General features: G+C 44.2%; 1 protein-coding gene across 1 annotated transcript in view; it reads left to right on the forward strand.

Annotated features, from left to right (window-relative positions):
• Window positions 1–13,684, forward strand: part of Igf1r (insulin like growth factor 1 receptor) — a 321,945-nt gene that overhangs the window by 265,792 nt on the left and 42,469 nt on the right. Inside the window, exons 6-11 of the mRNA XM_004658155.2 lie at window positions 22–236; window positions 2,151–2,277; window positions 3,577–3,815; window positions 6,911–7,078; window positions 7,257–7,461; window positions 12,660–12,943. Coding sequence (XP_004658212.1) covers window positions 22–236; window positions 2,151–2,277; window positions 3,577–3,815; window positions 6,911–7,078; window positions 7,257–7,461; window positions 12,660–12,943 — 1,238 coding nt within the window. The remainder of the gene's footprint in view (window positions 1–21; window positions 237–2,150; window positions 2,278–3,576; window positions 3,816–6,910; window positions 7,079–7,256; window positions 7,462–12,659; window positions 12,944–13,684) is intronic.

The following is a 13,684-nucleotide window of genomic DNA, read 5'->3' on the forward strand; positions in this document are numbered from 1 at the left end:
CGGTGATTTGTGTGCTTCCAGGAACTACTCCTTCTATGTCCTGGACAACCAGAACTTGCAGCAGCTGTGGGACTGGGACCATCGCAACCTGACCATCAAGTCAGGGAAAATGTACTTTGCTTTCAATCCCAAGCTGTGTGTTTCCGAAATTTACCGAATGGAGGAAATAACTGGGACAAAGGGCCGCCAGAGTAAAGGGGACATAAACACCAGGAACAACGGAGAGAGAGCCTCCTGTGAGTGATGGCATCCAAACCACTATGACTCCCACTGTCGTAATAACCACAGACATCTAACACTGGGCCCATGGCTATCTTGGGTGGTTGCTTTTTCATCTCACTGGAATAACCAGGCCACCTTAGCTAGCACCTTGCTTCTCCATGAATCTTCAGTTAGTACTTGGCAAACATCTAATATATTCATAAAAATATATTTTCCTGATCATCTGTTTTAGTGTGCTAAATATTTAAATAGGTTCTTACAGAATGCACAGTTAAATATCTTTTCTGTATGGGCATGCATGTAAAACCCTTAGGAAAGAAGAAACAGCCCTAGGAGCAAGCCAGCTTTGCCATGTAAGGGGCATAGACGCCTTGGGCTTCCTGGCCCTCACATTCAATCTCTTCCTTACTCTATATCCCCAGTACAAACAAGAAAGAGCTCACATCCTTGAGTCTATCATGCTTTCTAAGTTTTGAACAATGTAATTTTAACCTTGATTTGGTGATAGTACTTTGACCTTAAGGTCTCGTGGACCTGGAGCTCTGCCTTAGACAACCAGCAGCTCTCACGATATGGTCTTGGGACTGGAATAGTTTGCTTCCTCTGACCCTGTATGGAAAACTGCTCTTAAAAGTGCTGTGACTCTACAGGCATAGTGGTATACTCCTGTAATCACAATGCTGCACAGCTGAGGTATGAGGATCACAAGTTGGAAGCCAGCCTGGACTACATGATAAGTCTGTCTCCACTTAAGAAAGATATGCCACCTTTGGTTTTAGATTAGGGGGAAATGTCATTTATGGCATCAAGGATTATTTTCACACACATGTGTACACACACAAAGGGAAGCAAATCTGTGAAATGGCTTAGCAGTGGCCTTGCTTGTCTTGTGGCTGCCAGGTCCTGGTGGTTTTAGAGGGAAGATACTAAGCTGTAGGTGGAGCAGGTGTGCACAGCCAGAGTCTTTTCTCTTCCCTCTTAGCTTCTGCTCTGCTGCCCATCTGAACCATAGCAAAGTAGCCTTTTCAAAGGGCTTTATCCTTACAGCCAGACAGCCTGACCTACCACATGAACACAGCAGCCATTCGTTTTCCTTTGAACATGCGATCAGGGCTTCTAAGTAATACTTCAGTGAGTACTGCAGTACTCTCTGGATTTCAGTTGACCACATTTGCCCAGAAGACTCCTTAGCATTGTGTTACCTTCAGTCTTTTGGCTTTAGCTCCTTTGCATGCAATTGTGGGGAAAAAGATAACACACTGATGGGCTTTGGGTGTCCCTGAGGGTGGTGTTCGTCAGGTTTCCCCTATTATATTTGGAATTTGGTACAAAGAAAAAATCAGGAGAGGCTTGGGGTAACTCCCCACCATACCTACTTGCCAGGCACTCCTGCCACAGAACAGAGGGCTTGCCATGGTGTGGTCAGTGCAGTACCTAGTCTAGTTCTGTCTAGAGCCCTCCCAAATATTTCTGTGTCCTTCCATTTTGATGCTCAGACAGACCAAGAGAAGTTCCTCTCTGTGGGTCACTTGGGGTTTCACACCTGCAGAGCAGTTACTATCCTTTCTTGGGATACTCAGTCTGGCTTGCAAGTCTGCTCTCACTCATCCTTTGGCAGCCAGCATCCTATGGATGGGTGAAAAGGTAAAGCCACCTCGTTCACAGAAGTGGTCCCTCTCGTAAGTCCATGCCCATTCCCTGGGGAGGTGGCCAGTTCAGTGGACTGAATCAGAGCACAGTAATGAACCCCTAGGAGCTATACAGTGAAAGGCTTGGATTCCTACTGGAAAGTAAGAGAACTGCCTATAAACTGTAGACAAGGATTTAGCATGCAGAGCCAGCTTTGAGGAAGAGGACAGTAAGCAGACCAGAGACTTTTCAGAGACATGTGGCCCTCTATCATTCATGGGCGTGCCTGTGTGCCCCAGGTGAAAGTGATGTTCTACATTTCACCTCCACCACCACCTGGAAGAACCGCATTATCATAACCTGGCACCGGTACCGGCCTCCAGACTACAGGGATCTCATCAGCTTCACCGTTTACTACAAGGAGGCGTGAGTTTACGTTTGGGACGGTTGTTCTGTTGGCAGGGCTGGGGGTGGTTGTGGCCAGTCCTTTGGTTGTTGTACGAGTTGACTGAATAGAGTCAATGGATTCCCATGAGTGGTATAGGCCAAGGGACCCCACTTTTTCCCATGTGTCCTTTCCAGCCATCACATGACATCCAGCCTGTGGCAGCCACAATCGGGAAAGTGTTAGCTTGAGATTTCTTTCATTCTTTAGTGGGTCATTAGAGATATTGGAGGAAAAGGTTGGTTGTTTTAGAGAATTGGCTCTATCCAAACTGTCATCATCTATAATGGGGACATGGTTGAAAAATAGTTTCAGCCTTGTGCTCATGCACCCCTGTTCCAGGATAAATAGTTCTCTTTGTAGCTGCCCTGCACTAGTCAGTCCATGTCTTCTACTCACCCTGTGCACGGGCTTCTCCCAGTCTCTGCTGTGGGGTCATGAACGCTCCAGCAGTGGAGGGAAATGAAGAGGCACCGATCTCAGTGTCATTCACCTTTCATGAGCTCTCCCAGGATCTACCGAGAATTGTTCTAGCTGATAAAAAATGGGAAGTTTGGGATTCCTCTGCCTCAGTGTTTCCATATGTTTCCTTATATGGGTGTCCCCCATGACCTGCATTGTGATGGAAGGCAGTTTATGTTCTGTTTGTTTCTGGAGCCAGTGGCCAATTGCCCTTCCTCATAAATGTAGACTCCTTACCCAGCCGTGATCTGCAAAGAACATTCTCTTTGTAAAGGCTACCCATTGGTGCTATTGGCTGATAATTTCACTATGTAGTAGATGCTAGTTTCTGAGATTTAGTCTCTCTGGAAACTAAGTATTTGAATATTATGGGGTACTTGAGCATCAAAATGAGCTATGAGCAATTTAGATTTTTAAAACTACTTTTGTTTCTTTGGCTAAAAAAATCAATTTCCTCCAGTTATTCTTTATCAGTGTCTAATGTTTGCATTAAACAACCATTGCAAGGTTTTTCTTAGTAGTGGGAAACCCTGCAATTTAGAAGAGAAGAAAATCGCATCTGCGTGTCTTCTTAAGGAACAGAGTTCTTAATCCCGGGAATATAGAACTCACTCTTCCTGAGGCAGATTATTCAGTTCTGTAGTGCATAACTAGTGAGCCTCTGAGACCAGATGCTTCGTTTCACTTGTGTATATAAATCTAATTGATGATGGGTTTTATTTGGAATTCCTGTTTTAGAAAGTGTGACATGCTCAGCCCCTGGGGAAGGTTCATGAGAGCCCTTAAACATCCTCTGGCCTTGATTGATTGTCTTTCAGACCCTTTAAAAACGTTACAGAATATGATGGGCAGGATGCCTGTGGCTCCAACAGCTGGAACATGGTGGATGTGGACCTGCCTCCCAACAAGGAGGGAGAACCTGGCATCTTACTGCATGGGCTGAAGCCCTGGACTCAGTATGCCGTCTATGTCAAGGCTGTGACCCTCACCATGGTGGAAAGTGACCATATTCGTGGGGCCAAGAGTGAAATCTTGTACATTCGCACCAATGCTTCAGGTATCCAAACACACAGTCCCACTTTTCCTTGATTCCTTGTGAGCTACTTGTAGATGTGTAGACAAGGTGTGGTTTTTGGGCTAGCAGTGAGATGCCTGCTATATTTCTCTTTACTGCATACTACCATGTTCTATTCTTTTTACCACTGCTAGCACCGTAACCTCTTCTGGGCCATTTTCTGCACTGGATACCATCTTTGCCATCTCTCCTTGCTCTCTGCCAATGAGCCCAGATCTTCAGGGTGCTGGGATGGATTCTTTGGAATGCCCAGGATTGAAAAGCCTTCAATGGCCTTTCTTGTCTATTTTGATATAAGTGTCTGGAAAATGAAGCTGTGCTAGTCTGTGCACCACTTGCTTCCCATTTCTTTGGTTTTCCATCTTTATTCTATAGCCACTAGGGTTCTAGGGAGGTAAATAAAAGCATGTTATGATTTTCCAAGTATTGACTATGATGAAAGTATTCCTCCTCCAAAGTTTATCTTTGTTTCTCAACTCCAGAACCCAGAAACAAAAACAAACATTTACATGTATTTTCCAAGTACAGAAAAACTAGTTTAAAAGTGAGAAGATGCATTTCATGTTCAGACATAATCTTAGTCCATTTGGATTAAAACAATCCCACAGAGGTGCTGGCCTTATAAACAATAGAAACTTGGGAAGTCTGAGCTCTGTGCACTCATATTCAGTTTTGGTTTGGGGTCACTTCTTTTTTTTTTTTTTTTAAGGTAGGATCTCGTTGTAGCCCAGGATGACCTGGAATTCACTATGTAGTCTCAGGATGGCCTTGAACTCACAGGCAATCCTCCTGTCTCTGCCTCCCGAGTGCTGGGATTAAAGGCATGTGCCACCACACCCAGCTTGGGGGCACTTCTTGATTCAGAGAAAGCCATCTTTGTCCCATGCTGTCACATGGCAGAAAGAGTGGATAAAGAAGGATGTCTCTGACATTCTTTTTGTAAGAGCACTAAGTTCTATTTTATTACCCTTGGGACCAAATAAGTTGTAGATTAGGATTTCACTAGGATTTTGTTGGGGGTCAGGGAGTATAGTCAGAAGAACAAATAAGCACTCTTTAATAACAGCTATTGTTATAATAAGAAGACTTGTTAAAATGTCCACAAGCTAACACAAAATAAATACACATGGCAAAGAGAGTGAGAAAAAAACATGATGAAGAAAGCCTTGAGTCCATGTACACTGCTCTCCCCAAATCATATTTCACTGATCCCGTAAGTGGCCAGAATCATGTCAGTGACCCTGAAGAGTTCATAGAAATGAATTTATAATGGCTTCTGATTTCCAGATTCTAGACATGGGTTGCTATAGCAGGAATTCAAGTGCAGCAGAGTTAAGTTTTTCATTTAAAAATTTTCAAGTAATAATTCCCAATAAATCTTTGGTAACAAGTCTGAGGAAAAATGGGGATTTCTCTTTATTATTGCAGATTCTTAAGAAAACTATTTTCTTTTCCCACAATGTAGAAAAATAACCTTCTACAGGGTAAGCCTTCACTGCATCCTAGTACTTGACCTTACAATCGCTGGGTGCTGATCATACTTTACTTGGTCCATCATCTGCTCTGCTTTGTGACATCTCTCATTGAAATACCTAGGAATAAACTGTTGGGCTTGAGAAATACTTATTTTTGGAAACCCTAATGCGACTGAGCATGAAGTGGTCATGCTTTTTCTGCAAAAGCTGAATTACAGCTGGAGAAATGGCTCAGCAGTAACGTGCAATTCCTACACAAGTATGAGGGCCCAAGACTGCTGGAGTTCAAATCTCCAGATCCCACGTGAAACAGCTGAGCATGGCTGTGCTCACCTATAACCCCAGTCCTGTGGAGACCCAAGAATCTTGAGAGCCCCACAATCTGGAATTAGTAAAATGAGATTCTGGCACAAAACAAGACCAGGCCAAAAGTGATGGGATGGTTCACTTGGCATTCTGCTCCTGGCCTCTGTAGACAAACAATGCTCCCCCACACCACACATGCACACAGCATTGAAAAAGGACAGCAGTTGTACCTGCACCACCACAGGCGAGTGTATGGGGTACCACAAGGGTACCTGCATGTGGATACATCCTTACACACACACACGCACGCACGCACATACACACACTGGTGCAACAAATTTTTTTTTAAAAAAGCTCCATTATCTTTGATTGATTCCCAACACACCATCCCTCAGAGGTGTTCAAGACCTAGGGTAACTCATCTAAAGCTCTTTGCCCATTCAGGTTTTTAAAAGTTTGACCCTAGTGCTTAATTGACATACTATGAACCTATGGCCTGTACTTAGAAAAAAACTGTCAAAAAAGTGAAGTTGGTTTTGTTTTCTTTTGTGAGCCCAATGAAAGTAAGTCAGTGATCCAGGGACACTTTCATTTTTTATAGATGCCATCTTTTTGTTTGAGTTCAGGTTCAGTAGCAAGTAAAGCTCACTTGGGTTCTTACAAATACAAGAAAAATCGGGGGTGCATATCGAACTGACAGAGTCGTGTCTCAGCCACTCCACCAAAGTGTGCTCACAGGATTAACATGTTCTTTGCTCTGCCTATTCCTCAAATCCCTGTCATACAAGTACATGCCTGCACATGTACACAAACATACACACCACACACACCACGTACTCCCTAGCCCCCTTCCCACTTCCACCTTTAATTTTGTTTTTTTACCATTTTTATCAGAGACCCAAATCCAGAATCTCAGAAGAAATCCAAATCAGTTCATTTTCCCATTGTCATTGGAGAATGGCAGTGATAATAGGGAAGAAGAAAACAAGGTGTTTGAATTAACTGTAGGGTTTGGGAAGCTTTTAACCAGGGTGCTGTAACCTCGTCCGTGTACAGCTGTGTGGGTGGTATGTGTCTGCACAGAGCACCTGAGCATGGATGCTCTGAAAGGGGGCGTTGACATGTCACTTATTTGTTTTTTCAAAACAAGGTTCAGTTTTCACCTTGCATTCCAGTATTCATTGCTGTGTCTCTATCCAGGTCAGGCTTGCAACTTCCTGCTGGTTTGCATTAAGTTCCTGATAACATCAACCTTAGGTTCATTCCATTTTCTTAATTTTCCTTTGTTCTTTCTAGTTCCTTCCATTCCCTTGGATGTTCTTTCCGCATCAAACTCTTCCTCTCAGCTGATTGTGAAGTGGAATCCCCCATCTCTGCCCAATGGTAACCTGAGCTATTACATTGTGAGATGGCAGCGGCAGCCCCAGGATGGCTACCTGTACCACCATAACTACTGCTCCAAAGGTATAGTACACCAGCAGGAGGTCCCGCCCAGTGTTACACCTATCAGGTGCTAGGTCTTTTTCTCTGGGGTGCAAATCAGACCTTCTTCATTAAGGATGCCAACAGCTGTTCTTTTTCCTCACATGCATATTGTGCTTGGCTTTCATTCCCGTCTTTTCTGCTTCTCTTTTCCAAAAAGACAAAATCCCCATCAGAAAATACGCTGATGGCACTATTGACGTGGAAGAGGTGACAGAGAATCCCAAGACAGAAGTATGTGGTGGCGAGAAAGGGCCTTGCTGTGCTTGCCCGAAAACAGAAGCAGAGAAGCAGGCTGAGAAGGAGGAAGCTGAATACCGCAAAGTCTTCGAAAACTTCCTACACAACTCCATATTTGTGCCCAGGTACCTGTGCCATCTGAAAACATGGTCAGTGATGCTGCTTGAGTGGGTTCTACAGCTTCTGTCCCCACTTAGTGCAGGCACAGTGACACTGAACCCACTGAGAGAGCAACAAAAGATGGCATCACCCTGATCAAGCGGAGCTTCATAGAAACTAGCCCAGAAGGGAAGGGGACCAAGGCTTATGTTATGTGGGAGCCATGGGTGGTGGTGTGCTGCCTCAGTCTCACCACGTGCTGCAGAGAGCAGATGGGATCTAGAACCATGTGCCCCAGGTACCCTTCACGGTCAGGTGGTAGAAGCAGGTTCGAAGACTACCCAAGGGTTCCTCTGCTCCTATACTCCAGCCTCACTTTCTACAAAGTAGGAACAAAAGTGAAAGAGAGGAATATTCAATAGCAATACTATTCATACTAGACAAAAAGCTACACACAAAACAGGTACATGCCACCAGATGTGCAAGATGTGGAATGTCCACTCAACAGAATAGCTTTCAGTGATGAAAAAAAAGGACATTCTTATGTGTGATACAACGTGCATGAACCATAAATGTTCAATGTGAAACAAAGCCAGGCACTAAAGTATAAAAACTGGTTTTTATGGTTTTATATGTGTGAAACATATAGAGTAAGGATATGTAGTAAGTTAGTGTTTCCTAGGGGTTAGGAATAGGGTGAAAAAGAAAATGGAGAATTATTTTGTAATGGATAGTTTCTTTGTTTGGGCCACTGAAATTTTTTCTGAAATCGTAACAACAGTTACACAACACAATTAAGGTTGTGAAAGTGCACACTTCAGTTAAAATAAGAAAAGTTTGTGTTACTGATGTACAGAATATATATTAGTTAGCATTTTACTTTCTCACAGTTAAAATAATAAAACAGTTTTGGGTTTTGTTTATTTTTTTGAGGTAGAATCTCACTCTATTCCAAGCTGTTAACTATGTACTCTCAGGCTGGCCTTGAACTAATAACAATCCTCCTACCTCTGTCTCCTGAGTGCTGGGATTAAAGGTGTACACCATCATGCCGAGCAAAATAGTGTTTGTTTTTTTTTTAATTTATTTATTTATTTATTTGAGAGCGACAGACACAGAGAGAAAGACAGATAGAGGGAGAGAGAATGGGCACGCCAGGGCTTCCAGCCTCTGCAAACGAACTCCAGATGCATGCACCCCCCTGTGCATCTGGCTAACGTGGGACCTGGGGAACCGAGCCTCGAACCGGGGTCCCTAGGCCTCACAGGCAAGCGCTTAACCGCTAAACCATCTCTCCAGCCCAGTGTTTTTTAAATAACAGGAAACTTGAACCAATTATCCAGTAAAGCTTGGGAACGGGGAAGGAGGAAACGAGGTATTGGCCTGTGAGTCTCTTTCTTCCTGAAAGATTTTGCTGAAGAATTTGGAAACAGCCTCAAGGCTGGAGTCCAACAAAGAATGTGCCTGCAAGGTGTCCACCCTAGTCCCTACGGTGTACAAGCCTGTGGCAGTCTACCCAGAGAGGCCTCAAGAGCCTTTAGTAGCTCTTCATTCTGTTGTTACCTCTTTTCCCTTAAAGGCTTTCTTGAGTTGTCCCAGCAGTTGATTTTTCCCCCCTATGAAGTGGCTTTCTTGATATTTGTGCAATGGTCAAAGAGAGCCATCTTTGAAAAATACGAAAGAAATGAAGACCTTTCCTTGAGAGAATGGAATTCCTTGCTCGTGGGTGGATCCTCTTCCCTATCTCTCCTTTCTCCGAGTTAGAATCAGTAGAACTTCCAGTGCCCAGTAGTGGGCTACGTGCCCTCCTACCTGCCCTTCTGGAGCACCTCCTGCTGGCTGGGAGACCGACCACAGGACTGCTGTTCATGAGTTAGCCTGTTAGTAGGTTCTGTTCTTTTCTTGTCCAGGCCACCTGGGTAATGTGTGTGTTTCCTACAGTTTGGAAGCTTAAAGATTAGAAAGAGTCCAAAGAAGTGTGAAAACTGTTAACCCAGTGACCTCCAGCATCCTATTAGTTTATGACCTGAATCTTGGGCCTACATTCTCACACATCAAACCTCTTTCCCTTTGTTGCTTTTACCTGGTCAACAGAGGCTCAGCTAGTAGCAGTTCTTATCACTACAGAAATTGTATGCTGGAGAGCAAACACATGCTGGGTACTGCCAGAGAATCGGGTCATGAGTCAAGGGCTTAAACAATATCACTGGTCCATTTTGCTCTTCCTAACAAAATACCTGGTGTAATTAGAGTGCAGAGCTCACAGTTGGAGAGGTTCATGCTCTGTTCTGGTAAGGGCTTCCTGGTTGTACCACAAGGCAGAGCATCATAACTGGAGTGCTTGTGAGAAGGAGAGAGCACAAGGCACACAGGAAGCTAGACAGAGATTGAGGGGTTAGCCTTGCTCTGTTCTTAACACTCCCTCTTGTGAAGACGACTCACTCACTCCTTGAGACCAGCATTAATCCCTCTTGAGAGCAGCAACTCCAGTTACATGAATATCTCCTAGTAGGTCCCATCTTTTAAAGCTCTTACCACCTCATGCAACTACCATACTTGGGGCTAAACTTCCAATATGAGAACCATTGCATATAAGCCATAGCAGAAAGACTTTACTAAAAGAACTCTAGTATTTAGTTGGACTCAAGTGGCATTGCCGTTTTTTGCCCTTAGATTTATAACACCGGGTTAAGTGATGTAACGGCGGTTGTGTATGTAAAGTGGGTGGTGTAGATGTCATTCATGAACAGCATTCATGTGGGATTTTAAATAAGTTTCCTGCATGATGAATACCTTCATCTGTTCATGCAGACTGACTTTCTGCCTCATATAACAAGTCTGATTTGTGGTTCTCTCTTTGTGAGATGAGCATAGATTCCATATTTTGTTCATGGTGAGAGGTCACAATTTATAAGAACCTACTGTGTATTGTTGCTTTTCTTTTCAACGCTGAGTATCGAACCCTAAGTCTCACATGTGCTATGTACCACAGAGCTACACCCTCAGCTCTTCTTTTACTTTATTATGAGACAGTGTCTTGCTAAGCTGCCCAGACTGAGCTTGTGTTCTTCCTGCCTCAGCCTCTATAGGAGCTAATATTATGATATGTGTCACCAAACTTGGCTGTTTTGTGTTGTGTTTGTTGGGTTATGCCTCTTACCAAGGCATAAATCTGTTAACCATACAAATTCTGACAAAGTTACTGTAAAGGAATGCATAGATGGCAAACAATGACATCTAGTTGTTTTGGATTCGACTTGTATTGCTTTCATTTCATTTCTAAGAACAACTTATTTGGGAGCTATCCACCTTGCCCTGGGTGTTTATAATAGAATGGAAGCTAGGGTTTGTAAAGCTGCTTTCTGAAGTTGATACTTGCTGGTAAATGCCTTTTGCTGGCCGCCATCTTTATTTTTCAAGTCCCATGGTTTGTAGTATCTAGCTAAAATGCTGACTGATGCTGAGAAAAACGTTTTCCAACAGTCATAGATTGTCACATGGAGTGGAGTGAGGAAAGTTGATAGCGATGTGTGCTGTTAGTCATACCATTTGGAATGTAGCTATTGACAAAGAATTGTGTATGGGTCACTCTGACTCTGCCATCCCCAATCTTTGCACAGTCTTTAAATGCTTGGTATTGCCGCCCTCTCTCCTACCCCTACCCATGACTGGGTATCCACAGTAACTCTTATGCATACCCCAGAAGTGAGGTGTCTACAAATAAGGAGACAGTTGAGTATACTGACTGGTGTGATCCTAGTTATGTAGGGGTATCTAGAGTGGACCCAATATCAAATCCAAGTGACTTCTTACTTGTAGATACAAGTCTTTTCTTGTGTTAGTTTTGAAGGAAGGATAAGAAATTTATTCGTAATGTTTTAAAGAAGATCTCCCAAACAATGAACATGGTTTCTTATGTCTTTTCTTCCAGGAAGGAAGGTGGTGGGTGCATGGGTGAGTCATGTGCTGGGTGTGAGCATCATGGATTAGTGGACTTATATCCTAATTCTTCCCTCTCATCCTAACAATAAAATATAAATGCCTGACTTGTGGCCTTCTGGTTTTGGAATGGGCTGCTTCTGCCTTTAGTGGGTCCTGGCATGTTGTGGAACAGTGAACGAAAATGATTTTGCAAGGAAATATTTAGGCCAAGCCAACTGGAAACCTGTAGCCACCTCCCTGGCTCCCTACCTTCCCCTTCTAAATTTGGGCCTAGGGACCAGCAAAAGACCTGGAGCTTGGCTAAGGATGTTTCTCTCTCTGCATGGGCTCTTGATTCCCTGCACTATTCTGTTACATACTTAAGACTGATGCATTCCTGGGTTCTAGGCTTCCTTGTTGCTTTGGACTCAGTTTTCTTAGCAGACAAAGTTCATTCCACTTGTTCCCCTCCCCCTTTGCCCATCCATAAAATGAACAATGCCATTCAATAGACTTTACATTCAGTTTTCCCACTACCACCCATGGCTGAACTGAGGGTTGCTCATACCTCATCTGGGTGTCTCCTGCATTGTGTTTTATTTTCCTGGTTCCTGTAAATGTTAAAAGACCATTTTTAAGGTTAGATAAAGAAAAGACTCCCCCCTTCTCACAGGCTGGGTTTTGGGGAGACCACAGATGCCCACTGCCAAGAAGGAAACAAAACAAGGCTTGGTAGACCTCCAGAACTGTGCACACATTAAAGGTTGGGGGCATCAATCAGCAGGAACACCCCCCCCCCGAAAAGACATTGGTGTTTAGCACATATTTGCTGCTCAAATGGAGCAGTTTTATTTCCAAGATCAAAGAAGTCACCACTGTGGACTTCTGTCCTGGGCCTGAGCAACATGCTTCACCTTTCCCATCAGCCCCTAGTCATCAGTCTTAAGGGGGCTGGTATGTTTGTCACATTTAATACCCAGTTATATGCTTTGAGACCAGATGGCATTAGCAGTCAGGTGGAACAAAACACTGCCAGGCCAAGAATGGCTGAGGCATTGTTTGCTTCCTGCTAACACTGAGGGATGACTTGGCGGGTGGGAGCTGATTCTGAAGGCGCAAGATAGAGAACGCAAGATGAATCACGAAGAAGGAAATCCCCATGTCATTTGTTAGGTCTTCTCCAAGGGGCTTGAATAGTTTCTTTTATTTCAAGGTTAGGTTGTCTCTTCTGTCGTTCTCACCCGGGTCAGAGCAAAGACAAGCGGGCAAAAGCATTTACCAGCTGAGCTTCTCTTCCTTGCAGACCAGAAAGGAAGCGGAGAGATGTCATGCAAGTGGCCAACACCACCATGTCCAGCCGAAGCAGGAACACCACGGTGGCAGACACCTACAATATCACAGAGCCAGAAGAACTCGAGACAGAATACCCTTTCTTTGAGAGCAGAGTGGACAACAAGGAGATAACTGTCATCTCCAACCTCCGGCCTTTTACTCTGTACCGCATTGATATTCACAGCTGCAACCACGAGGCTGAAAAGCTGGGCTGCAGCGCCTCCAACTTTGTCTTTGCAAGAACCATGCCTGCAGGTACAGCTGGTAGCCATGTTGGCCTCTTGCAGCCTGGGTGAGAAGGCAGTGTCTTACAGACAGGGGGGCTGACACACAGGGTGACAGCCCTTAGACTTGGTTCCATCAAGGACTGTGTGATCATTGGTACAGAGCCCAGCTGCCCAAGAACAGAGCCTTTGCCATCAGATTGGCAGCACTACTAGGTCAGTCTCTTCACAGAAAGCACTCAAAAGCTTCCTGCAGAGACCCTTCCACTCCTCAGCTGGTCCATGTAGTGTACTTACACTGTCGTGTGTCCCATCTGCACACAGGTGTGTGAGTCAGCTTTTTCCATCACTATCACACAATAGCAGATATAGTGAACTTGCAAGAAGGAAAGACTTAATTTTGGCTCTTTTGGCTCTTGGTTTCAGAAGTTTCTTCCATGGACGCTTGGTCCATGACTTTTGTACCTGTAGTGAGGCAGTAAAGCATGACAGAAGTGTATGGTAGAGGAAATGTTCACCTCAGGACAGCTAGGAAGAGGAAAAACTCCCAATGTCCCCTTCCAAAGCAGATCGGCAGTGATTTAACTTCCTTTGACCAGGCCTCATCTCCTCCCAGTGTTTCCATGGGCTGGAGGCCAAGAACCTATGATCTTCATGCACATGGGTCTTTGGAGGGGACACTCTGGGTCCAAACTAAAGCAACTACCTTGATTCAGAGTAGCTATCACTCTTCAAGGTCAACTTGAGTATCCTAAGGCCATGCTCATTTGAC

The sequence above is a fragment of the Jaculus jaculus genome, chromosome 3 (assembly GCF_020740685.1).
Source record: "Jaculus jaculus isolate mJacJac1 chromosome 3, mJacJac1.mat.Y.cur, whole genome shotgun sequence".
NCBI classification, from domain to species: domain Eukaryota; kingdom Metazoa; phylum Chordata; class Mammalia; order Rodentia; family Dipodidae; genus Jaculus; species Jaculus jaculus.